General features: G+C 39.9%; 1 protein-coding gene across 22 annotated transcripts in view; it reads right to left on the bottom strand.

The window, feature by feature from the left end:
- DTNA (dystrobrevin alpha) overlaps nucleotides 1-26,309 on the bottom strand; it is a 291,661-nt gene that overhangs the window by 14,612 nt on the left and 250,740 nt on the right. For 7 of the 22 annotated variants that reach the window (XM_066330583.1, XM_066330599.1, XM_066330567.1 and 4 more), the window contains 8 exons: nucleotides 22,906-22,983; nucleotides 22,175-22,267; nucleotides 15,469-15,556; nucleotides 12,934-13,031; nucleotides 11,441-11,554; nucleotides 8,099-8,195; nucleotides 6,795-6,812; nucleotides 2,620-2,779 (listed from right to left, as the gene is read on the bottom strand). In XM_066330583.1, the coding sequence (XP_066186680.1) occupies nucleotides 2,620-2,779; nucleotides 6,795-6,812; nucleotides 8,099-8,195; nucleotides 11,441-11,554; nucleotides 12,934-13,031; nucleotides 15,469-15,556; nucleotides 22,175-22,267; nucleotides 22,906-22,983 (746 nt within the window). Of the gene's footprint in view, nucleotides 1-2,619; nucleotides 2,780-6,794; nucleotides 6,813-8,098; nucleotides 8,196-11,440; nucleotides 11,555-12,933; nucleotides 13,032-15,468; nucleotides 15,557-22,174; nucleotides 22,268-22,905; nucleotides 22,984-26,309 lie in introns of those variants that run through there. The other 15 variants (XM_066330558.1, XM_066330647.1, XM_066330575.1 and 12 more) reach the window with 9 other exon arrangements.

Here is a 26,309-nt window from a genome sequence, read left to right as displayed (position 1 = left end):
TATGCTGTATGCAAAAGCAGAAGCCTGCCCTCATGGTTCATTTAATCACAATGCCAGATATGTGGAGATTATTCATTGCCATCAAGCTTGCATTTGTGTGGTGACACCAGCAGACCAGGCCTGGAAGATTAAATCCAGCATGAACTCATTTACAGTGCCTGTGGGGGAGGAGGGAAGAAATGAAGTGTTTTCTCCAAGTTCCCACCGCTCAGTTTAATGACACCATTATTGCCAGGTATTTGCCAGATAATTATGGCAAATGTTGAAGAAACACACTTGACCTCATTCCTCATCAAGACTATATGGATTTCTGTTCTCTGCTCCCTCTCAGCCGTTCCTGTAGCTCAAGGACTTCCTTGTACGTTCTATAATTTACTGTCTCTCTCTCCCCCCAGCCCCCCCCCCCTTTTTTTTTTTTTTAATAAAGGAAGCACGATTGCCTCTCTAAACAGCCCCAGGCTGCTTTTAAACTCTTTCTAATAATGCATCTAGAAGTGTTTCCCTGCTGAACCTGGCAATATTCCCTTAACCATCAATCACGAGAGATTCTTGTGAGCTGTATGGAATACTCCTTCCTTAGGAGGGGTCTGTGGGTAACGTGTGCTTAACTCCCTCAAATCCCAAACACAGATACTATTGTTGAATAGCTGAATAATCAATTTATTCCACAGAATCCCTAGGCTTCCAGATGGAGTTATTTATAGGAATTGGCTACTGCAGATTTTTTAAAACTTGCTGAATGCAAACCAATACATCTTAAAAAGTTTCTCAAATCCTAAAGAGTTTTTTTTTAATGTATCGATTAGCAAATAGTTACTGGAATGTAAATTATAGTAGTTAAACTCTCTCTTACACACACAGACAACCACTCCCTCTCTAAAGTCTTCCCAAATTTGTGCCTCTGAACTGTTGCAAATGCTGTGAAAGAGAAACAGAAACAATGAAGAGAAAACATCCTTTAACCATGGCTTGTCTGCATTAAATATATATAGGCAGATCTCTGTTGGTGCAGCAGAGAATGGAGCCATAAAATCTCAGCCCAACCCCCTCATAAAGTCGTTTGTCAAGATGTGGCAGAATTCTGGCTTCAAGTTCTTTGGGTTTGGCCTTCCCATCCAGAGCTTACAGTAAGTAATGACACAAACCTGGGTATTTATCAAATGCAGAAGTTTTAAAATGCGATCACATAACTTTTTATATTGCTTTTGATCTTGAACAGAACACATTTTTACACTTAAAATGCATTTGCCTGAGGCAGACTTAGCATTGTTTATGGGTATTTTATTGTGGCCACTACACTATTTATCTTACTCTTAACTCTAGAGAAGCTGTCCCATAACAGCATAGGAGCGAGGGCTCCATATTTTTGCCTGTCTTGATTTTTCTCACAGCAAAAAAAGGGAAAACATACTGCCTGTTTTTCTTTTGCCACAGAAAATGAGATTAGCACCAACCCCTCATGCTGGGACCAGGAATTATACCTGTGTTCAATACTTGAGCTGACCAGCACTTCAGGAGAAAATTCTTGATTGCATTACAGATTCAAGTTCAAAAATACACATAAAGACACAATTCACAGGCAAGTCAAGGGGAAGGGTGCATGAAAGGGTTGAACTGGGTTCCTGGGAAGAAGCACGCCTCCACCGTAGCAGAGGAACTTCTGGGCTTACATTTAAACTTATGTTTAATTTGTGCTGGGGAAAGAGGGAAAAAACTTTGACAGAATTGCAATTATGTAAATATTTTAGAGACAGCAGATTAAAAAAAATAAAGACTATTTCTTCATTTAGATAACACAGACTACTCACTTTCTGTGTTATTCAGCATAGTAATTTAATTTGTGGCCTTAGAAATTCAGAACAGTTTAAATTTTATTCTTACTTGAAATAAGAGTGGGAAGGCGATGACAGTTTTCTGGAAATGCAAAGAAAGGGTTCACCTAGACTTTCAGACTTGGTTCCTGTCTAGTCTAACTGGACCCTTCTCAGGCCCAAAGCAAAAAGACAAGGGATGACAGCTGCTAGCTGCATCAAGGGATGTTCCAATCAGACAGAAGGACAAGAAATTTACACAATACAGACCGTGAAACATTGCAACAGAGAAAATGAGCGACAGGAGCCATCCAGAACTCAACTGGTAAAGGTCCTGAATCGTCTGATCTCACTTTGAAGCACTCTTTCTTGGGGCAGAGGGACACAGTGACTTACAAAAGTCTTTTCCACCTGAACTAATTCTATGATTGTATCATTTACTTCTAGCAAAGTCTTTATTTAAAACCAAGCACACTGACAGTGCCTGCTGAGGTCAGCAGCAATTTTTCTGGTTAACAAAGCAGTGATAATTGTTCTTACCCTCTTGCATCAAAATTCCTTCTTACCCCGAATTCCATTAATTGGCATCATTGTCCACTTTCTGCCTACCTGCTTGCTTTGACAGCTTGCCTTGAAGGCTGACAAAGTTGATTATCAATGGCAAAATGCAGTTGTCACAGATGGTTTTTTGTTTTCTTTTGTTTCATTGCATGCAACTCAGAAACTCAAGTACATTTAGTCAGTAAGCACAAGAAATAATGATTCTTCATTCTCCAGGTGCCTCAGACAAGCTATCAATGAGACTTACTTTGTGCAAAGGCTTCCTGCACATCTCCTCCCACCCCGGTCAGGGAGTCCTGAGGTGCGTGGGTCGGGGTGGAGCAGGCAGAGGCAGACCTGATGGGCATGGGAATAGGCCGGCTGATGGTGTGGCTGGGTGAGGAGCGTGGGGAGCCTGCTCCCTGCGTCTGCAAAACAACCAAGGGGTTAAACAGGGCCTTTGGAGGAGCCTGCCTGCTGTCCTGGTCACCCAAACCACAGCTCAAAGGCATCGTGCTGTCTGCAGATCAGTACGGTAATGTTAATTTTGCTAGAAGAAATAAACTAAAGTCAGTTGTTAGTTGACAGCAGGGCTTCTGCATAGAGAAACACTAAGTTGGAAAATATGAGTCAAGATCTGACTTCCTTTAAGCATGGGAAAATGTCAGGCAGCTAAATTAAAAAAAAATCCAAGTTAATAAAGACCACACTATAGACCTCTCTGCCCTCTCCCCTCTCACTCCCCAAGTTCACATGCACATCTGCTAAACTGTAACCCATTCTGGCTGTGAGGAGGGGAAAGCTGCTGGCACCAGCATGGCTTTCAGCCTGGGCAAGGGACTGGAGCAGCCCCTTCCAGCAGAGCCCTGCCATGAGAGCTGATCACAGCCCTGTCCTCTGCCTCCCTGCAGGACAAGTTCACGGTATGTGCAACGTCTCACTCACATAAAGTCTGACACTTGCAACAAATAATACAAATTTCTGCTTTTTATTTGGAGCTAGACGACTGTTTAAGCCACTATTAAATTATCTGCTCCACAGGACATACTCAAGCAGTCCCAAAACACTGTGGGGATAGGGCAATAGAAATTCCTGCTACGGGTTCAGCTGCTGGAAGCGAAAATGTTTTAACACCAGTTATATAAATGTCATGCTGTTAGCACCTCACAGTTAGGATCACTTAGCTGAAATTCAAGCAGACTTCACAAAATTACAAATGCAGCTAGGTGAGTGATACCAAAAGACACAGCGCCCTTCTCATCCACCGTTTCAAAGTCTTTGGAATGTATACCCATGTAAGAAAAAAATAATGCTGGAGCCTGCACCAAACTGCACATGGCTTTTGAAACCTAGGTTTTAGCAGATGCCAAGGATGGAGATGGCTTGAGTGCTTTTAAAGGGGAACTGCAACACAAGCTCCTGGTTGTTTTCAGTCAAAAACTGACAGGAGGGGTGGTGTTCATTTATTTCGGCTTTATTTTAAAAATGCAGGAGGATTTCTTAACTCTTCCCCTGGCATTTATTTTGACGCTGGTATTGGTTGCCACTGCAGCTCTGATTATGTTTGGCAAAAAAAATTATTATGTTTGGCATTATGTTCTAAAAAAGACAAGAGCAGGCCATTGCAAGATGAGTGCAGCATTGCCCTTGAGATTTTTATAAATTCCTGGCCTGGACCATAAATAATATATCAGAATACAAAGCTTTTTGTTCTTTAAGGCTATAATCACTTCGTAAGGCACATTATCACCTGAAAGCCATCAAGGGCAAATTAGGTTTATGAGAAATAAGCACATTACTGATGGAAGAATGGAGGATTTAATACTTTTAATTTTTTTTAATGATTGGTTGTAGAACATTTAAATGATGGATGAAAGGCAAATCAAATATATAAAGGCCAGATGGTCTCCTGTTTCTAGAATCATCTACACCAGCTCCAGCAGAAATGGAGATATTTAGTCCTGCAGAGGAAGGGCCCAGAACAACCTGGAGACACTCCAAGGTCCTTGTTAGTCATAATCCCTGCACATCAGGCAGGGAATCCAGGATCTACAGCTTCATTCTTTCATGCCCCAACAGGGCACATTTCAGCCTCACTGAAACACATTTGAAAAAGAATTTTTGGTTCTTAGCTCTCTGAAAGACAAGAGTCCTTTTGCAATTGCCTTTTTCCTTAGCTCCCCTTTTGCCTTTGATCTCTGCTCTGGGAACACCAACAACAGTGGGAACTTTTAAAGAAAGATGAGGAAAAAAACAGACAAGATTTGCTTCCTGTCATCCAGTCATATTAAGGAATGAACTTCAAGGTAGGCATTTTATTTACTAAAAATAACAGATGCCCGCCAGTACTTCTGGGCTGGAATTTTCCCTTGAGAGATGTGAAAGCTGCTGCACACCCAGTGCTTACCCTCTGTCTGCTCTGCAGCTATGACTGAGACCTTGTGCTTATGATGAACAAACACAAAATGTTTGGGAAGCACCGGAAGATGAAGCTTTTGGAGTTCCTTGTCCAGGAAAAAACTGCTCACTTTTTATACTATTTGGGCAGCATCAGACAGAACTGATGAAGAGCAAGTTGAAACAGGAGGATAATAGGAAATGCCTGATTTCAGAGACGTGAAAACTTCATATATTTTACTCATCTAGATCCACCTCTGCCCAGGTTTGTGGGAATGAAGTGGTATTAGGGTTAGATTCCTGCTTAGTGGCAACTGGGAGAATTGTGATTTTCAAAGGCTAGACCTAATGGTCTGAAATCTGCTGTGACAGCCAGTCTTAACTTCTTGGTAAGGTCAGCAGAGAAGACAAGCACTGAATTGCTTCCAAACCTTGACAGCTCTACCAGTAAGAACTAAAGCATGCTGAAAGGGGAGCTACCACAGTCACTGTGGATATTCGGATGGCTCAGGTTTTGTGTTGTACTTGGTTGCAGCTATCAGTGTTCTCCTGCCTTCTAGGAAAAATTTCAGGTATTTTATTTAATTCACCATCCCTAGTCAAATTGCTACAGCTCTTAAGTTAACTCTTGCTACACAGGAAAATCTTCCCATTACCAAGTGTCATGCATGCCTAGCATAAAATGCTTGAAATGAAAACTGGCTTTCCAGGAGTTTTAGCCCATTGCTCCCTCTGCTGGGACCGAACTGGGATGACATACGGGGAAATCACAGCCTCATCAAACGACAGGGATGTGAAGAACTCATTATCCTTTCTCAAGGAAGGGCAATGGAGAAATAGATAATTCATAAGCATTAGATGAATTGCCAGGCTGCTCATTCCAATTGAATTCCTCCAGAAATTAATTTAATCCTGTTTCTCTCAACAGATCATGAAATGGCATAGCATAATGGGGATCATTAAATGGAAATGGTGAGAGTAATTCTTTAGCATCATCACCTGGTATTCAGTAAGGCTATTACTCTTGGAAAAAAAACCTCATAAAAATACCTCATAGCAGCCTGAAAATGTGCTTTCATTTACACTGTCCAGTGAACATTTTATATGATAAGGTAACTCCTGTCACATTGGAAGCTTCTCTTTTTGTGAGCAGATCTTCAGAATCAAAAAAGACAGCCCTTACACAGAGGTGGAATTTGATCAATTTTTTTTTTTTTTTGTGTGCAACAAACTGATGCTTTACAAAAATCAGCCAAATGTGGGCTTTATGAAGGTGAGCATTACCTACAAACTCTGCATGCTGTATCACAGAGAGAACACATCAGACTTGTGACTGCACTTCTGCTGGTGAAAGCAGGAGGAAGTGCATTTTGTTCAGATGAAACACTTTTATTGAACTCATAAATCAGACTGCTATCTGAAAAGTGCCTTTTTTTAAAGCCTAATATATTTCCAAGATCCATTACAATACTGAAAAGCTCTGAAACATTTAAATCTTCCAAAATTTACTATTATTAGTGTAAATACTTTTTGATCTAAATTGCAGCAGAAAATATTTATTTCCCTGAAGACTCATGGGACTGTCAGCATCGGTGCCAACTTTTAAAGATGGGCACACTGAGCCTTGACTTTTTCTGGATAAAATGGGCTTTCAAACTCATTGCCCTTGTCTAATTTAAGCTCAGTTATGTTTTTCTTGGAAGTACAAAATTTCTCATTACGTTTTCAAAATGTTATCTGTTTAATTCATATTCTAGGTTGGATTCACTACATTTGAAGGGTGGTTTCTATACCTTACATGTTTTAATTTAAAGGAGTGAGAAAAAGAATCCCTGTAGCCATGACTCACTTTCTAGTGCTTTTTGACTGCTAAGATGTTTCATTGTGAAAATGGCTTCAAGACACTAATGTGGCAAAGAACTGCAAAATATTAATTTTGGTCAAAAGAACACACACACTTCTCAAGCAAAGGAAGTAACACAAATCACAGGAACACAATCACATTTAGGAGTTAGTAAGGCCTCCAAAGAGAAGGTAACTTGCTACCTGTTTCAATTCTTCTTCCTAAAGAAAAAGGATCAGCACATGAGATGAGTCAAGATGTAGGAGAACAAAAAACAAAGCCAATTTTGGAGCACAAGGGTAAAGATACAATCAAGATAGCTGAAGATATGAGACCAGATTAAGGTCCCACCTCTGCACACTTTGAAACACTGAACAGTGCAAAGTGTGCAGAAAGCTGCTGTAATTTCTAGCCCAAATTTTCTCTGTCCAGGCAGTGACTAACAGGAGGCAGCCTTCACTGCCAGTTGTGGCACTGCAGCATTTCATGGGTAGAACAGAAAGTATCCTGCCTACTTCCAGCTCCCAAAAATCTGCTGGCTCTTCAGTAGGCTCTGCTGCTGAGGTGCCAATTCATGCATTGTGGTTGCAGAAGCCAGTGTCTGAGGAGGGGCAAGTGACATAAGTGTCAAACTCTTCCTTTGATGCAAATGGAACCAAATGGATGCATGTTGCATCAAAATGGAGGAATGTTGCTAAATAGATTTCAGTGAAATTCCTTCTGCTCTTATCTGAGCCATATTTGACCCAAGTTGCACTGAATTTCCATGAACTCATTTGATCTGTCAAAGACAACAACAACACAGACTCCTATGCTACTCAGGGTGCTTTCTTCCGATGTGAATTTCTGGCATCATCTGTCCTGAAGCACATCAGGTAAAATAGGGCTGCCAATAAAACTACATCTTCCATTTTACCCTAGTCTGCCTTTAAAAATGCACATGTTTTTTGATATCTTTGCTCTTAACTGAGATCCTTTGTTGAGACATGTTTCATCTGCTTAACAAGGGAATGCTTCTCTATCTGTGAAAACGCAACAAGGGTTGTAGGGAAAAGTGTCTCTGAGGTGAGAGACATAGATGTGGCAGTCAAATGACTTGTCTGACACAACCAGCAACTGAGTAAGCTAAAGAAACTTTAATTTAAGGGCAAAGTTAAAGGAACTAGCCTAATGATTCTATCTGTAAGCCGTAGTAAATAATAGTATACAGTGCTGAGGTTTTTTTCTTAGAGCTAATAGCCAACATGTTGGTTTCTTTTCTTTTGCTTATTCCTCTTCGCAATAACTGATGATGATTCAGCGCTGCTACAGGAACAACAGCATCTGAGCATCATCTGAAACCCCTGAATTAAAAGACCAAGGCAAAAAATAAAATGGGAGGAAAGCACAGCCAGATTTTGTGGGTAGAAGCAGTCAGGTTCTGCAGAATTCTGTGGTCACATATCCTCCCTCTTCTCTCTCACTTCACTTTGTGTTTCCCTTGGTAGTACCAGCTGGAGCTCCTTACCTTCAGCAGTTTCATGAGGCCTTCCAACTGAACCATGAGCTCCCTTCGGCTCTCCTGGAGAGCAGACATCCTCTGTTCCAGCTCGTCCTTCCGCTGTCTGAGAAACAAGCAGATCTGATCAGAGCTTACCCCTCACAGCAGCAGCAGCTTTTAACCACATCATTTCCCCAGCCCTACCATGGGATACTTGCCTACAGACAACAGGAAAGCAAACACAGTGTACCTGAATTCAGGACAGGGCTTAGAAATGTGGCTATGTGAAGGCTAGGGAGTTCCCCCTTACTGGGAATCCTTGTGGGACTGAATAGTGATTAGGGAAAAGATAGACACTGACACAGACCCTTCTTCAAAGAATAAATGAGTTCAAACAAGTTTGTGTTATATTCCCTCGTGGAAATGCCTGGCAATTTCAGCTTTGGAACTCTCTAGTCAATAACCTCACTAGCTGTCAGGAGGAATTAAAGCTGTGCCCTGAGGGAAAGGAAATTGCAGCAGGGGCACTGAACAGAGTGAGATATGAGAGAAGCAAAGAGAGTTCAAAAATTCAGACAGAAACCCACAGTGATCTGCCTTTTTTTTTTTTTTTTTTTTCTTTCCTCTCTCTGAAAGCAAGAGGAAGACTATCACAGAGCAGAGATATAACTGCTTGAAATTAGCTCTTTGCACTTGGAGTCCAATGGTTGTGTGACACTGTAAATACTGAACCACTCCAACTGTGACAGTCTCTCTGTGTCCCTGTAAATCTGAACAGCTTTCATTCTGCACAGCTCCACTCCACTGCATAGGATGGGGAAACAGCACTTGCACACATTAAATCATTAAATTGTGGGAGGTCTCCACCTAAAAACAAAATAAAATTGTTGCCTCCTGGAAGTTATGATTTAATTAACATTACTATTGAAAAATATACATATTAGGTATATTTTATACTCTACTGCATTGCAAATAACATATAAACAGTATGTTAGCCTTGTACTACCTACAAAACATGACAATTTAATCCTAAATGGAAAAGCACTGGAACCAACACGACTTAAGTACATTTCCTGTATTTAGGGCAATATGAAACTGTGATTTTGAGCCTTCACTGTAAGTGAGGAACTACAGATAATACAGATAATAGTCATCATTGATTTCTATAGGACTGCTCATGTGTGCTACCTCTCACCTATATAATAGGATCATATAGTAACACTGCCAGGATGCATTTACTCTGCTGAAGGACTGATCTATTTCCTACAACAAAATGCCTGTGTTGGCTTTTTTTTTCCAGACACGTAAATGTTGGAAATGCTATGAACTGTACAAAGGCAGCAGAGTTTAAGAAACTGCTAACAAAAATAAGGTCTGTGTAATTCAGAGTGGCAGGTCCTAGTACGGAGCTCTGCTGGGTTTTAGATTCATTCCACAGGCAGAGAGGATCTAAGCAGTGTGCACTGTACAGACTACTCTGAGGTTTTCCTGTAGTCCAGAGAAAATTCTTGGAAGTAAGGGGTTTTCCAACCTGTCTCCAAGACAGTACTGCTACTATGAAGAAATGCTGTGTTCAGGACCTCGTTTCAGTGAGTGCCACACTACAGCAGCTTGTGAAAGATGCTGGGACATCTACCCGCAACATGATGTACAGATTCCAGCATTTCTTAATAGAATATGAACTAAATTGCTCTACAGCCCTAAGTGCTTCAAGCCTGAAAAATGAGCAGGGTAACAGACATAAATCAGGGCTGCTACCCTGAGTCCTGCTGTTTTACACATAAGAACAGCCTTGCACCATCTTGAGTGCCTGGGAATTTGAGGTGGTATCAAAATTCTCCAGTAAATCCAAAGTCAGACTTTTGCTTTTCAAATGGTGAACATTTCAGACGGAATGTAGAGCAGTTCAGACCCACAGATTAAAAGTTATTTTCTGAATCTCACACTGCATATTAAATTAGGGAAGGTATAGTTGACGAATGCCCTAAGGACATTGCATATCAACAAGTTAAAGTAAGTGTATTATGCTTTAATATGTACATCAAAATTGAAAAGAGAGAAAAGTTAGCCAGCCTGCTAACACTGCACAGTCATTCCTTTCTTTTAAAGTATAATGAATTTTATTAGTCAACTACATAGAAAGATGATTTCCTAAACCTGCTGAAAATACATTTTCAGTTTGATGGACAAGAGCTACATTATTGGTATATTTTACAGTGTACCGGTTTTTGTGACAGTCACTATTATATACATCACACAATGTCACTTATCTGTAGATCTCTAGAACTAATTACACATTAAAATCACTCACAGAAATGAAGAAGCTAATTTGTATTTAGACTGGAAAGCTAAAGTAACAATTTGTGAATCATAAAAATACTTTTGTGTGGAAAACTCCATAATAAAACTATCAAGCATTTGTAAAGAAAAAAAATTTAACACAATTTCTTACAGTAATTTCCTTTGGATCAGACTACTAAAATATTAGTTGTGTGAGAAGTTGCTAAGTGGCAAAGTATGTTCTTTAGTCAGGAGGCAGAGCAATCTAGGATTGCTTCATTGGAAAGAAAGTGCTTACACTCTCCTCTCAATTCATATAGAGCATTTTGAATAGTTCTTACTGGATTCTCTGTCTGGCTCTCACAACATGAACTTCAGAACTTTCAGGGAGCCTATGGATCTGGGCCAATGACAACTGCACTTCTTCAGTGTGAAAGAAATTAGTAAAGTCATGTAGAGTATCCTAACTAACATGCAGTCACATCCATATTAATGTTTTTAGCTTGGTGGGATAACTGGAGGAAGGATCCTCTAAATCTTCAGCAGCTGCAGATGACATTACTGTTCACCCCCCATGTGACAAAGAGGATCATTCTGCAGCCTGGTTTTGTACCACTAAGAGAATGAACCTCTCCTTAGAGCTCAACACATTTTCCAAAGATTAACATCCAATTCTGGCTGTATTTTCATGTAGTTTTGTATTTTTTTTAGCAGAAGCTAGGAATCTTTCTAAGGGCATTTGTTATAAACATTTTTCCCTATATTATTAATGGCATTGGACCAGGCTGTGGGGACCTGTTCCAAATGGCCTAAGGGCCTAACTCTCCAAATACTGATGCAAATGGTTAATTTAAGGTAGAGGAGTAATACGTGAGATTTCTCATGCATGCAGCTTAAAGCATAGGTTTAATTACTTCTATGACAACAGGCTACACCAAAAATGGATAAAAAAATACACATAGGCTGACTTACTTTAAAAAGCCTTCCTATATCTTTTATCTATAAAAAGCCTATCTTTTATTTCTTCTCTTACTGAGAGTGACTGGTTGGGCCCCGTCAAGGCCAGAGATTTTACTGCCATGAACTTACCTGAGGAGCCGGAGCTCTGCAAGGAGAGTGGGATTTTGTTGGGCCTTCTCTGGTGTGGGCTGAGATGCTTGCTCATGTTCAAGTCGCAGCCTCTGGATCTCCTGTAGGATTTCTCTTGGGGAGGAGAATAAGCAGAAGACCGTAAGTCAGTAATTTTCCACAAAACCAGCTCCCTTGGACATTTCAAGAGCTGAAAAAGTGTGACTGTATTTAGCTTTTAATCAATGAAGATGTATGCAAAGCGACTTGTTTGCTGCCAACCAAAGAAGCCCTCAGAGATGGGAGAGGGCTTTGGATATTTTCTAAATAAATTCTTACGATTTCACCATAAAGGGAAATCATTCTTCAAACCTCCCCAAAAACAGAGGTAGACATAAAAATAGCTCTATGCTTGACTGAACTGCTCCCATTTAATTCTTCATCATGAAGATTTCCAGCACCTCATGAACTTAAAGAAAATTGAAGTAACCTTTCTGGACATTGTGGAGTATCAGAGAAAACATTCAGCCCTTAAAAATACTTTTAATGGAAGCAGAGATGTGAGAGCAGTTGACAATTCACGGAAAAGTACTTTAATGAGACTTGTTACAACTGGCTTGTGAGCCCTGGAGTGCTGTCAAAAGGCTAATACAAAGCTTCACAGCAGAAGGTTGAAACCTTTGTGAATTTTGTCTCTTCTTCACAATGTGCTGGAAGCAGACGGTCAGGAGGCAGCCTGAACTATGAAAGGCAAATCGAGGCTGGAGCTGGTGGTGCTCATTACATGGTGACAGAAGGCAGCACAGAGCTTGGAATAGGAAACCATCTGGTCTGGGCTAGCCCTGTTTTATGGTCCGGCACTGAAAGCAGAGCTCTGCTGCCATGCATTTCATGGCATCAGGCAGTCTGGCACCCAGGGCCAGGTTCTCTGCTGTTAACAAACAGCCACCACTCCTTTTTGGGGCCTGCTGGCCTATTTCTCCTGGACGCTCTCTCTCAGTCTCGGTCAGGTCTGTACCTCATGTCTCATTTGATCAGCAGCCTAACTTGCTGCTAATCTTCCAGCAAGCCTTTCCCAGGCAGACTGTGTTCTGAAGAGCTTTAATCATCTTCTTCCCCGAATAAAAGCAGGAAAGCGTAACATTACAAGTGTGACTGATCCTTTTATCATTTCATATTATAGTGCTACTGAGAGTCCAACTGAAAGTTAATCCAGTTTTGAAACAGGACAGGGTTTTTTTAAAAACTCTTAACAAACAGCAGCTGCAAACAGTAAAGAATCCAGTATTATATCATGTCATTGGACAGTATACTTACGAAAACATGGGATGGCTATGTATTTGAGAGCCTTTATCCTACCGTATGGGCCTTTTAGTGCTCTGTTTTTTTGTACGGGGGAAATATATGTGCCTGTATAAGCACATTGTACAGGTGTAGGTGGTAAAAATGCTAAGAAACAAACACACATGTAATATATGGGACTGAACAAAACCAGGTAGTTAGTGGATCCTTACCGGTTTTTATTTTCGAGCTCTGCAATCAGCTGCCTTTGTTGCTTGTTTGCATCAATGGTGAAGGAGATATCTGATGCCCCTCTCTGCTGACTCGGCTGCTGTTGTAAAACAGAGAAGGCTGCATTGAAAGAGGAATAGCCAGTATGCACCATGACTTCAACACAGATCTGTTCTGTGAAATCTGTTTGCAGAAAGTGCAGTACCAAGCTTGCCTACACTAAAAAAAGAGCATTCATGTTGTGCTCATAAATAAGCCTCAGTGTTTACCATCCTGTCACTCATTGCTTTTTCATGCAGCTTCCTCTGAACCTATCATAAAAGGCAATGACACTGCTGCAGGCAGTTGCTGTAATGTGGCTCTTGATATTGATGCTACAGACAAGAGGAGTACACTGAAGCAAAAACCAGTGTGTGCCTCTAGAAAGAATAGGATGTGTTTCCAGGGCAGTGATGCTTTGCTCTCTTGAAAGTAAAGTTTTACTTTCAGTTTGAAAGCAGTACTCAGTTTTCAGTCTGACCTCTGTGGCCCATTTGGCCAATTTTCCTATAGCCTCTCATGATACTTCAGGAAACTTCTTTCCCCAGTCCTTCAGGTACAGCAAATTTTTTTTTCACCAATAAAATGACATGAGAATTTCTCTCTCACCAAACTAGTTAGTGCTCACTACAGCTTCACTTGACTACGCTCTTTTTGCATGTTCATCAGCAATAATCAATTATTGTTCTCCTTGTTCACACTCCTGTGTTTCAGTTGTATCAATGACAACACAGAGCAGGACACTTAAAAGTTTCACAGCTATGAAACCACAGTTCACCCATTTATTTCTAACTCCAACCTGAAAGAATCAGATATTTAAAAATACTCTGCTGAGTTACTGCTGTGATATGAGGATTCCTCACCACAAAAAGCCCTGTGAAGTGCAAATCTGGAGCACTATTTTATGTGATGCCAGGTACGTCCTCTGCCAGGAGTGCACCTCAAAAAGGATGAAGACACATTGCAATAGCCTAACACAGCTAACAAAGGTTAGGGCTGTCTGTGACTAAAGGACAGCATGTTTCCCCTGTAACCACATCCTATTTTTTCTGTTATGTATATGTTTTCCCCTTAACACATCAACCACAGGGAAGCAGAACAGTGCACAAAGAACTACTGCACACTGGCAGATGTCATCACTCATAGGTGGAATCAGGATCTTTACCCTGAATGCCCAACGTCATTAATATATTTAGTTCCTTAAAATCCAGGGTGACCACCAGCAAAGCTTTAAACATTTCCACTGAATGCCACTCTTTTGCTTGGAAATATTTCTCTCTACAGATACTTTCTCTTTTCCTTCTGTCTCTTGTTTAAAGAGCACAGATGGATGGCAATGAGAAATTTAGTATTTTCCTTCAAGTCAGCTCTATTTATACTGTTTTCCCCCACATCAAGGACATGGATGGATGTGGACATATAAAATGACAGTTATATGGAACTGATGTTGACCAATTTTTTGGTCAGAGACATTATTAATGGGAAATCATGTTCTCATCAAGAATTACTATGTTTCAGAAATAAAACCATCATCAACAGGTTGCCTTAAATTTGAAACATTGTCACGTGTCTGGAAAGGATTGATTTGGGCTGGACTGGCAGAACAAGAGCACCCCCTCTTCCCAGGCAGCTGCAGGTTGTGTGAAATCTCTGTGACAGCATGTGCACAGGGCAGCAGATTCATCTTCACCTGGTGTGAATGTGACTCAGGGTCTTTACACAATGTGTGGTGCCCAATTTGACCCTTTCAATTGACCCCACAGTGTAAATCTCAGCGTGAAAATGTTTCTGGGCACTCCAGACAAACTGTTTTTCACTTAACCATTATTCGTGGTCCCTTGTTCTATCAAATGGCCTGAGATCGAAAAAAAGTAGCTAGGCTGACCTTTTATGTACCATTTAAGATTTTATATACTTTGATTAGGTTCCTGCTCCATTCTCTCTTGTTCCTGAATGCAGTTAGTGAGGTTTTAGCCTGTCATCACCTTCAATCTTTGGATACAGAGAGCAAAATAATCGTTGCTCTGAAATGAAAATGGGATCCAGGGCTAATGCAGGGGGTCATTACAGTCATCCTGCTGAAGAACACTCTTTAATAGCCTTAGTACTTAGGGCCCTAGTGGCTGTGATATTTGAGCTAGAGAGTAAAATGGATTCACCACCCCATTTTTCCAGTGCAGTAAATCATTAACCTTTAACCAAAGCTAGCCCAGACAATATTTTATAGTCTTTCCCGAGTTCAAGATGTCAGACTCCCTTTGATGCAATTATTTAAATACCACTGCATTAGTATACAGATTATATGCATTAGCATGTGGCTTCTTTGGATTAAATGGACTGCATAAAAGTGTTATTATTAAAGCATAACAGCCTCTGATGAAAAGAATAGGGAAAAATAATCCATTAATCATTAGCCTGTCAGATGTAATATCCCTGATCTTGCCAAGCCCCTGGAACACGACAGAAGGAAAGTACCTTCCTTTAATTAAAACACTTACTGATGAAGAAGTTTCTGCTGCCAGCCTTGCTGCATACCTGGCGATCAGCTTGTGTTCTTCATCCAGGCGACTTGCACTGTCAAGGACGCTGCTCAGAGGGAGGTGGAAATGGGAAGACAGATTTATACACAGCAGAAACACCCACTGCCTCGGCCAGCCACCACCTCACACCCACACATGGCAGAACAAAGGAGCAAGCCTTCACCAAACGAGGAACAGCTGATGTTAACTGAGCAAAGGTGAGAAAGGAGAAGGCAATTTCCCTAGAAAGATTAGCTCTAAGGGCCTGGGCAGCACCTTCCCTCAGGGGGAGAACAGCAGCAAGTCTGCAACTCGCAGTAAAGGTTGTACAGGATGCAACTTGCGGACTACTCTTCCCAAAAAGGGTCAGGAGATGGTTAGGACCATCAGTCAGCATCTATTTTGCAACTCAGCTTTGTCCTATCACCTAGAAGACTGATTACTTTTTGGACAGTGGATGAGCAGGAGCCTAGGTGTTTGTCAAGAAAAACTTTAGAAGCTTTGTCATATTTGCACCAGAAAACACTGTTTAGGACAGCTTTGCAGGGTACTTACCAAGGTCTCATGGATCACTGTTTGGAACCCCTTACCTAGGAATTTATAATCAGGCTTTCTCTTTTATTCTTGGTTACTTGCTATTTGGGAGCAAGACTTCACGTGTCACGTGACTCTAAGTGTAGAAACTAAGCAGCAAATATGCCAAATTTCTTTAAAATATTGCACCCTATTATTTTTTTCTCCCCAAGAATATAAAATGCAAATATTTCTCTCAGGTTAATGCTTTTCCAGCTGCCCTTATTTTAAATGGAAGCTATTAGTCAGATGACCGGAAAAAGGTAATATAGTGAGAACCGTTACTATTTTTAAACATCTAGAAGTTTGCAGACAACCATAAAAACTAATAAACTAACAAAAACAGAGATCTGAAGAGGACTTTGTTGACCCTGAATAATCCTGGGCTTTAGAATCCTATACTGCATTAGTTTTAATATATATATGAGAGAAAAAATGAAGTCCCTAAGAAGAGGTGAGAGGAATGCGGAATTGCCACACGGAATACAAGGCTGCCTGTGGACTATCCCAGACAGAGGCAAGTCTGGCCTCTTTTCTTATCCTTTGGAACTGTATAATGGTTTTTGGCTGAAAGGAAACAGGAACAAATCTCCCTGCCCATGGGCTCTTCTGGGCATGAAACTGTTTTCTGGCAAAGGAGCTTCAAGAGTCTGGGCATGCGATTCTATTCTGATTTTTTCCCCCTGAAATTGTACCTTGAATTTGAAAAGCTTTCCAGAGAAAAATGGCACTTGTGACAAAAGCTCTGCTTTTGAAGAACTGGTATATTTAAATGGAATATTACTCTAAAACTTCTCAGTGAGTTCATATCCCCATGTCCTTCAGGGAACTACAGTGCACATGTTGTTTGGCTTGAAAAAATCTACCAGGATTTAAAAGTCATGTTGGAAAGATGAGTAGTGGTTGATATTCACTGATCATGAAACTAAAGCTGGGTGTCATGGATTTGCTACAGCTTACTGATGCAAGAGAAAAGAGACAAACATCATCTTTTTCTCATTCTTATAATAACCTGTGAAACCACAAACATTAAGTTTAGAAAAACAGTAAAGCTCTGAAAAGTGAGGCACAGAGAGGTTCTGTGTAAATAAAACTTGTGCTGCAGACTGCATGTATGACTTCTGGTGGTAGACGAATACTGACTTTCTGGTTTTGGTTATGTTTATTTTGTTACATATACACCTTAATTTTATGCTTACTGAGATTCTGGTGGGATAACTGATACACCTTTGGGAAAGACCAAAGCTAAAGGCATTTTTCTATATTTATACGGTTCTGCTTACTGTACTAGTATGTCATTCAGAGAAAGGAGTAAGCAATTCTTGCAGACACACAGAATTATGTAAACTGGATATAAGGGTTACTTTTATGACAGTTTAATTAATTTTTAATTTTACCATAATGACTAAAACATTGCATCCTAACAGATGGTTGTGAAAACAGCAAGCATTCAGGATCAATTCTCCTTTTTATGGCAATGTGCAACCATACCCATCTTGGAAAAATGGATTATGGTTCCACTTGTTGGCATAATGCAATCTGCACCAGAGTTCTGAGATGGGAGTTAACATCTAAGCCAACTCCTTTACTGAACGAACCAAGCCACTGCAGCTTTTTGAGCCTTACTTGCATTTAATATCTTTGAGATATATATATGTGTGGGTAGATGTCATAAACTAGTTGTAGCAATGCGTCAAATTTGGTCTATGAATGCTGCAACTCACTAACCCCAAAGCTTTGAAAATTAAATTTCAATGGCTGAGATAAATTTACTTCTGGAATATACCTATTCTATGTGACCATTAAGCACAGAAGTATGCACAGCGGCATTAGCCTCGACTGCCAAGAATTTTATGTCTCAGAGTTCTCAGATTTACCATAATTCTTTTGTGTTTTACTTCACCAATTTCACAGTAAACCATACAGGGATGCAGTCAGACAATCGTACACAAAAGGTTTAAAATATTTCGAATGTGTGTGCAGAATTTGGGACCCCAGGGGAATGATTCAGGCATCCTTTTGAGAGAAACTGGACATTTTGCATACAAATATGTTGCTCCCTCTTTTCTAAAAAACGCTGCTTCTCCATTAGTGACCATTTCTTTAAAGACCTTATAATTATTAGCAATAATTGGTCTGGCACCTATCACTATTCAGATGAAGAGTGCATATCCAATATTAGCACCTGTGCAATAGAACTTCTGTGGTCTAATGTAGCTCTGTTAAAAAACAGGGATCTCAAAACTGCAGGCAAAGGATGAAAACCAAGGTAACCTATGAGCAAAGTAGTGGCTCTGGAGGATCTTTGCTATTTCTCAGGCTTCACATGTGTCAGACCAGCCTGCAGCAGACACCTGGCAATAGCTGATGTAGATGTTCCCTGCTGGTTTTACAACTATGTCACCACTAGTTAGAAAAGTATCTTGTGAGATTTTTACAGAAGAGTTATCAGTATGGTCTTCATTACACGCTCTTATACTACAAACCCTTGCTTAATAAATAATTTGCTAAAGAAAATACGGACAAATTAAAGGGTTGGTTTCTAAGCCTTAGGGCTGTTAAAAAAAAAAAAAGGCATAACAGCAACACCAAATGTATTCTGAGGACTGTTTAACCACCACACTTTTAAAATTGGCTTGGTTTTAAGACACTTTTAAACCAAGACAAATCATCTGAGTCCTCTGCTACTGTTAGTTTCCCATTCACTTTAGGATCACCCAAATTTTACCACCAAGATGTTATAACACTCAGCCATGTGGGAATAATCGCAAAAACTAACTGTTCAAGGGAACTAAATATCTACACCTTTCCTTTCTAGCAACTGGTGTCTGAATGTTTTTCCTCTTTCAAAGGAAGATTAAACCAGCCTTCCCACCTGGAGTTGTGCATACCCCCTTAATAAACATTTTTAAAAATACCCTGGAATAGCATGGCACTTTTATGTAGAAATAGGATTCACATAGTACTATGTGGTGTAACTTAAAACACCCAGAAAACAGCTCTCTATGGAACCAAAATAGCCTCTTACTTTTAATTAATTTCATCTTTTTTTTTCTGTACCTGAAAAGAAAAAGACTGAAATATATGGAATTAATATTAAAAGGCAAAGTCTAACTTAAAAAAATGGAAACTATTTGCATTAAAACTTCTTTTTAAGAATCAGACGCTAAAGATAAACTACAGTAAGTATCAAATATTGGTTTAAATACTAAGAAAGACTTGGCAATTAAACTATTCAAAACAGCTGGCTAAGGGCTATTTTTTCTATCCATACAGTTACTATTAATAATGAATTAATTCTTCCTCTTGTTTATTAATTTGCTCTGGAGTACTGGCTTCTAAAAAACCCTCAGGTAGCTTATTAGCCTGTGGCAGAAGGGAAGGAGAACATGTACTTTTACTTGCAGTATCAAATACTCCAGACGAAAAATAAAGATAAGCAATGAAAATTAATTAAATTAATTAAAAATATCCCACAAACCCCAAAATGTAAATACTAGCTGCACTTAAAACAGAAACAGAGGTATACTGGGTTATATTAGACTGATGATTAGCTATAAATTAGCCTGACTCAACAGCCAAAAAACCCCAAATCTTGTTTTGTTATGAAATGTTACTATAAAGCTCTTCAGAAAATTTTATGTATTATGCTCACGAAGTATCTCTGCAGGTTTTTCATGCAGATAAAGGTCCAGCTACAATCATTCTTCTTTTCAGCTTTGGCTGCCAGAAGCACTTGAATTATCTGATGTCTGGGTAGGTACAGGTATTATTTTACAGGCAGATTCAGCAGCAGAGCTGGCCAGCTGCAGCCTCCCCTAAATCAGAAGCTACCTCATTTTGCTTAACTGCATGCCTTATTCAGGTTACCAAATCTCCATTTTAAGGAGAAAGGATGAAATAACTTGAACTCTGCATCATCCTGACACAAGTGGGTGGGTCTTGAGCAAACTTCACCCAGCCACTTTGGGCCACTGGCAAGAGAAGTTCAGCTTTGCCTGAAAATGCCACCCCAGACTTTGAGATGCAGCAGCTGAGCTTCCTGCAGAGGTCTCACCTACTCCTCTGGAAACTGGTTTCACACAGGAGCTTTAGGATGGCAAGACTTTGTTCTTGTTATTACCAAAATGTAACCATTCTATTTCTCTGCAAGCTGTCTCGGTCCAGCAAAGCAGAAAATGGCAATGCAGTATGGTCTGATGCTTGACTAAGACTCCTGTCCCTCTAGGTTATGTTTCTGTCAAAATCTAATTATACAAATAACTGAGATTGTTTCTCACTCAGGATGCTGTGACTGCAGTGATTTAATGTCAGTAATCAGATGTTATGTACTATGCTTTGCATCAGTTGTTTAAACAATTTAGGTTGTTATTAGTCACTTCCCCATTCATTTCTCAAAACCAAATAAATGTTGGCTTTCATGGCTTATGATTTGTATATGCATATTTGGAAACAAAGGTGCTATGACTTGGTGAGGTTGGCTCAAAGCCTTGAGGTAACAGGTTGGAACATAAAGAATAAAATTTGGAGGATGAAAACAGTACAGATGACGTGAGGCACCCACAAAGAGGTCTCAGGAAGAACTGGTAGCTCTCACTGAAGCAAAATGAATCCTAGATGTGGCATGCAAAATGCCATGCCTGGCAAACCAGCCTAGCACCAAGAATTAACCTAAACCATGTCCACTCTTCACCCCTCTCCTGAACAACTGTATTGTGTGTGTCACTCATGGCAGCCAGGGCCACATTTCCTTCTCCCAGTCACACCAGAGTGAGTGGCAGCACATTCCTATCCTCAGTCACAAGTGGGCAATGACTGGTCACAAACATGCCCCCAAGAGCCTGCTTTCACAGCCAGAGTGTCAGTATTCCTCAATAAGCCTGATTTCTGGAGTGCTTCTTCAGGAATGAAATTCCCCCTTGAAAATGTTTTTGTTTAGGATAAACGGCTTTCATTTCCCTCACTAAAACCTATTTTCCCTTTTCAACCCTCCACCACTGGCACATTCCAGTGGGCTATAGAGTAGAGAAACAGACCCAGGACAATGGAAGCAGACTTTTTAATCCACTGGACATAACAAATTACTCCCAGGAGCTACATGCATAAGTGAATTTTTTAAGAGTGCAGAGAACCGTTACATTCACTCTCCTAAATGAAGCTGCTTATTGCCTCTTACATACTGGAGAAAACGGAGACTTCTAACCCAGGAACTATTCTGCAGTGGCAGCACAGGAAACTGAAGGATTTGCTATGAGCAAAATAAACCTCCTGAGCATAGTTTTGATAGAAACATTATACAGTTTTCTGTTCAGCACCACATTTTCTAGCGCCATATACTGCTCACCACTTTGCTGGTACAGGGCTGTAAAGTCTATGGAATTCTTGCACTTGGACAGGAGAGACAGCATTTCCCTTCCCTGGCGTGGCAGGCTGCAATGCCAGAATCTCACATGCCAGGACAGCTGATGAGTTTAGGAGACAAAGCTCTATAAACACTCCAGCAGAAACAATGAATTATGTTCAAGACACCCATTTAAAATCCCTGAGTCTAAATGAGTGAAAGGAAAAATTGTATACAAGATTCAAACAAAGCAGCAATCAGGCAGATTTTAAAAGCAATGTCTGACATATGTAAAAATCAAAATTAATTTCTCTCACTAGGTTAGCAAGAAAATTATTATCATGATTTAATTATTTATGTACTATTACAGTTTCTAACTTTCAAGGAGGGTAAAGCTACAAATTATCTATGATCTCAAAAATTAATACCTTGAAAACATAGGCTTGTTTAATCATTGTTGTGTGAAGATTTCTGTACAATCACCAAGTCCTGCACTGCCTAGAGCTAAGTATCCCAATTTGCATAGCCATTCTTAACTAAGCAATTATTTGCAATATTTGGCAATACCTTGCAAGCCTCAGTAGAGAGAACAGCAGCCAGTGCCACAGGCCACCAATTTTGAGAGGACACCCCCCATATTTGTACACATTCACTTGAGGTAAGTGCTCATGAAGAGCTGCTCCAGCTGGTGGTCAGGAGGAAACAGTGAGAGTATTTGGCTGAGCAAGGTCCCTTTGCTGGGCCCCCCAAAGGTGCCAAACCTGCACTAACCGTGCGGGGTTGCTCTGGAGCATGTTGACATACACCCTGATGAGCACATGTTCATCAGCCAGCCTGTCTGCAACATCGAGGCTGTACTGTAACCTGGAACGAGGGCGGGGGACAGAGTATGGTCCAGACAGACACAGAGATAAACAGAGAGAGCAGGAGCAAGTAAGATTGTGAAATGGCAATCTAGGAATGAGTACTTCAGCGCTCTTAGGAAAAAAAAAAAAAAATCAGAACGAAACAACACACCAAGTGCAGAAATTATTTTGTTATTCTTGTAATTTATATGTTTAGTATTTAGTGATTTAGGATGGTAGCATCCACTAGGTGACAGAGCCAGTCTCAGAAATCAGTGAGATGCCAGATCAGGCCAGGAGCTCTGGAGCTGTACAGCAGCATTTATTACAAAATAGAGCAAATTGTGAGATCAGCATTATTTGTTTTAATATACTATATATTGCACACAAACATTAATATAGATATGTAACATACGTGAGTGACACACTGAATTCAAAAGCTGGATTTGCTTGGAAGTATCTGATCAAGACCTTATGCATCCAGGTGCACATAAATATATTTAGACATGCCTTACTTAGCTCACTGGGTTAATTGCTTATGACAGTTTTCTCAGGAAAGATATATATAGAATATATTAAAAATGGGAAGAATAGAGGAAAGGATTTTGGTTTAGCTGTGTTAGTGCAAGTTAAGAACATACTCTCTCTTTAACTTACCCTTTGCCTTTCAAGAAAGCTGGAGCAGCCCTAGCCAGCAGTTTGCTCTGCTCTACTTCAGTATTCTTGGAAGGAGAGCTAGTTAATAAGACAGGAAAACTAAGAAGAGGGTAAACAGTGATGTCTGAAATTCATTATAGAACAGAGCTTGGAGAAGCTCATTCAAGTGCCCTGGGCTGAATAAAAATAATAGAAGCTTTGAAGGAGTTCTAGAAAACTTCAGGAAATGCACGATCAGGAATTATGAGTTCTCCCTCCTATTCTCCAAAACCAAACTATTAAAGCCTCCACTACAGAAATGACAAACAAAATGTGCTTCTCTCACAAATGGAGAGATGAAGGCTTGTGTATTTTCCAGATGGAATCTGAGATAAACACGGTCTCAAATGCTGCTTAAAAGCTGGGAAAGCTTTACCATAAGAGCTAAATTGCTTTTCTCCACATTACCTGTAAGTTGGTTTCAATAATCTATGGAAAGGCATTTATTCGGATGCAGTGATGGGATACAGCAGTTTAATTTTCAGAAGTACTGAATTTAATTTTCTTCTGTTGATTTAAAATAATATATGGTTCATCAAACACACTTTTTTTTCCTAATTACAGAATTAAATGGATTGCAGTAACTGCATCTTTCCCAACACTTAAATACCACGTTAACAAGCTACCACTGGCTAAAAATGGGAAACATTGAAAATGTTCCTTTTTTTTTCTTTTTTTTCTCATGCTGCAGCATTTTTTGGTTTAAGAGACAAAAAAGCAAAACAAAATTATATTTTGCTTTCTTCTTTATAAAAACTATTCACCTTTTGTTTTTTGGTTTGGCACCTCATGGGTGGGTGAGCATGGACACAGCTGTGCACCCATGCATCTCACCTGTGTATGAGTCTCTGTGTGTGTAGGTGATGCTGCACAAATGTGGTGCATGGCAAATCTTCAAAACCTTCACTATTGGGACAAAGAAGGAATTTGAAGAAGGAATGAGGTGAGATGTGTGTAATTCCCCTCCTCTTGGGAGGGCAAGGTTGGCAGTGGGGTTCTGGAAAGGATGGGACCAAAGGTTGTCCTAATAATTCAAGCCTATTGATTTGTAATAAACTTGTAAGATAGCTGAATGAAATGCTGTACTGTACATTAAGAAAAAAATGCTTGTTTCACACTTCTCTACCTATCTGCTGATTATGTGCATGCTACTTATGTGTACTGCGCTTCCACTGGGGCAATATCCATGCAGATAAACATGCTCCATGCCACCTAGAAGGATGTGTTTTCCACACATTTTCTTCCCAGTTACAGAAGGAAAATGCATTCAAGGGGTACAGGGTGTGCCATTTCAGCCAAAAATGCATCTTTCAGTTCTAGAAGTACAGATAAATGTGTTGCCACAGTGGGAGACCGAAGGCCCCAGGGCAGATTTTGTGCCTTGCTTTCTAACAGTGGGCCCCCCATCAACCCCAAGTTCTCCTGTCCCATGCTCCACAGACCACACAGTGTGGCCAAACAGGCAAGCAAGGATTACTCACTGAGCAACTGATACCATGTCTATCCATGTCCCTCTCCTTTTAAGTTGATTAAGCAAACTTTAATCTTCCAACCTTTTCTCATGTAAGTCACATTTTCTCTTGTTTTTCTGACGTTTGGGTGTCTCCTCTGGACTCCAGATATGCTGGTTAGCATATCTACCCCTGTGCTGTAGGCAGATGTCTCCTCCTCTGGGGAATGTTTTAATGGCTTCCCAGATGATGTTCTAGGGTCAAATGCAATCTAACAATTGTATTGCTGACTTCAATTAGTTTGTGGTTCATTGCAACTGCTAGGTTTTCTGTTAAGATATTTCTATCCATCCAATTATGCTCCCATCTTTTATTTGACTATTAGCTTCCTTGCTACAGCACTTTTCACTTATAATTACTGAATTTCCTGTAATTGATTTCAGATCATTTGGACATCAATTACTACCATTGCTACTGAGCTACCTTTTTTTTATTTAGAAACTGCTCTCCAAGCACTCCTTTCCATAAGTATTTCAACCTTTGTACCACCTACTAATTGGATATATTCACTCTATTGCTTCCAGTAAGTCACTGTGAGAAATAGCTCATATTGTCTGATTTAGAGTAGCTTTCAAGAGTCTCAGTAGATGTCCTTCTCCTAAAGTGACAGGAAACTTCTGAAAATGTCATTATTAATTTTCAATGTTGCTCTTTTACTAATTTCCCTATGTCTGTATTTCCTTTGGGTACTTCTGTGTCATTTGGGACTATGTTTAGAGTCCTTTTGAGGTCAGCCTGTATTGTATCTGCTGCTGCTTTTTTTACCCACTGGATCAGTCATCCTGTCAATGAAATAAATTAGTTTGGTTGATGTAATTTGTTCTTGACAAATCCATGGTGGTTATTTCTTGTTTATTATCCTCTAGATGCTTACTAACTCTTTTATAACTTCAGTGTCTTTGGATACCAAGGTTAGGCTGCCTCCTTTATAATCCCTTTCACCTTTGTCCCTGATTCCACCTTCAACCCTCCTTCATTTGGAAGAGCTGACATTTGTCCTTCTTGTTTTTCCGTACCTTTCTATATCCTCCACATATTCCCCAAAATACAACTAATACTTCAGAGATTGTTCTGGCCACAGTGACTTTCCAACTGGAACAGATATTTTAAAGATATATCCCTGCTAAAATGGAACATCTTGTAAGATGCCAAATAACGCTTCTCCATCCAAATTTAGAGACAAACCTTCCAGCTATGAGCAGATGTCTATAAAGATACAGACCAAACAATATTGGTGTAAATGTTATGCCCTCATTACTGTTTACCTGGCTACTAAACAATTATATAAACCTTTCCTTTAGCCAGGTGGAATATTGCTGATGAAATAAGGCTTCTCATCTGTTTCTGAAAATAACATGCAAAGACAACACCCCGCTGAAGTTTACCACGCTCCTTAGATACAGGAAAATGGAGAACAGCAGCAACCAGTATGTTTTGTTCCAAGTTAGTTGCTGACTAGAAATCTGGCCTAATCTCTTGTTATACCCAGGTGAATATCCAATTTCTTTAACTTTTATGTGAAGTTCAAAAAAGGCACCAGCCATTCTGACTCAGCAACAAATAGGACTCAATTTCTCCTTGGCTATGGGTATCTGATATCACAGCACATTCTTTCTATCACACAATTGCCAAGTCATTTCAAGTTCACCAGGAAGTGTTGCATCACACCATTTATTCCAGTTTATTACTCCTTTAGAAGAACTAAATGCATTAGCTGTGAAGGGAGGGCAGAGAAAAATGCAAGAAAAAAAAATCTATTTCATCTTATCCCACCTAAGCTCAATAATTCAATAGCTTAAAGAAAACATTTATAAAGAAAGCGCAAGAGATTGTACCCATTACTATGGCAGCTAT

The sequence above is a fragment of the Sylvia atricapilla genome, chromosome 1 (assembly GCF_009819655.1).
Source record: "Sylvia atricapilla isolate bSylAtr1 chromosome 1, bSylAtr1.pri, whole genome shotgun sequence".
NCBI classification, from domain to species: domain Eukaryota; kingdom Metazoa; phylum Chordata; class Aves; order Passeriformes; family Sylviidae; genus Sylvia; species Sylvia atricapilla.
This window is presented reverse-complemented; position numbering and strand designations above follow the sequence as displayed.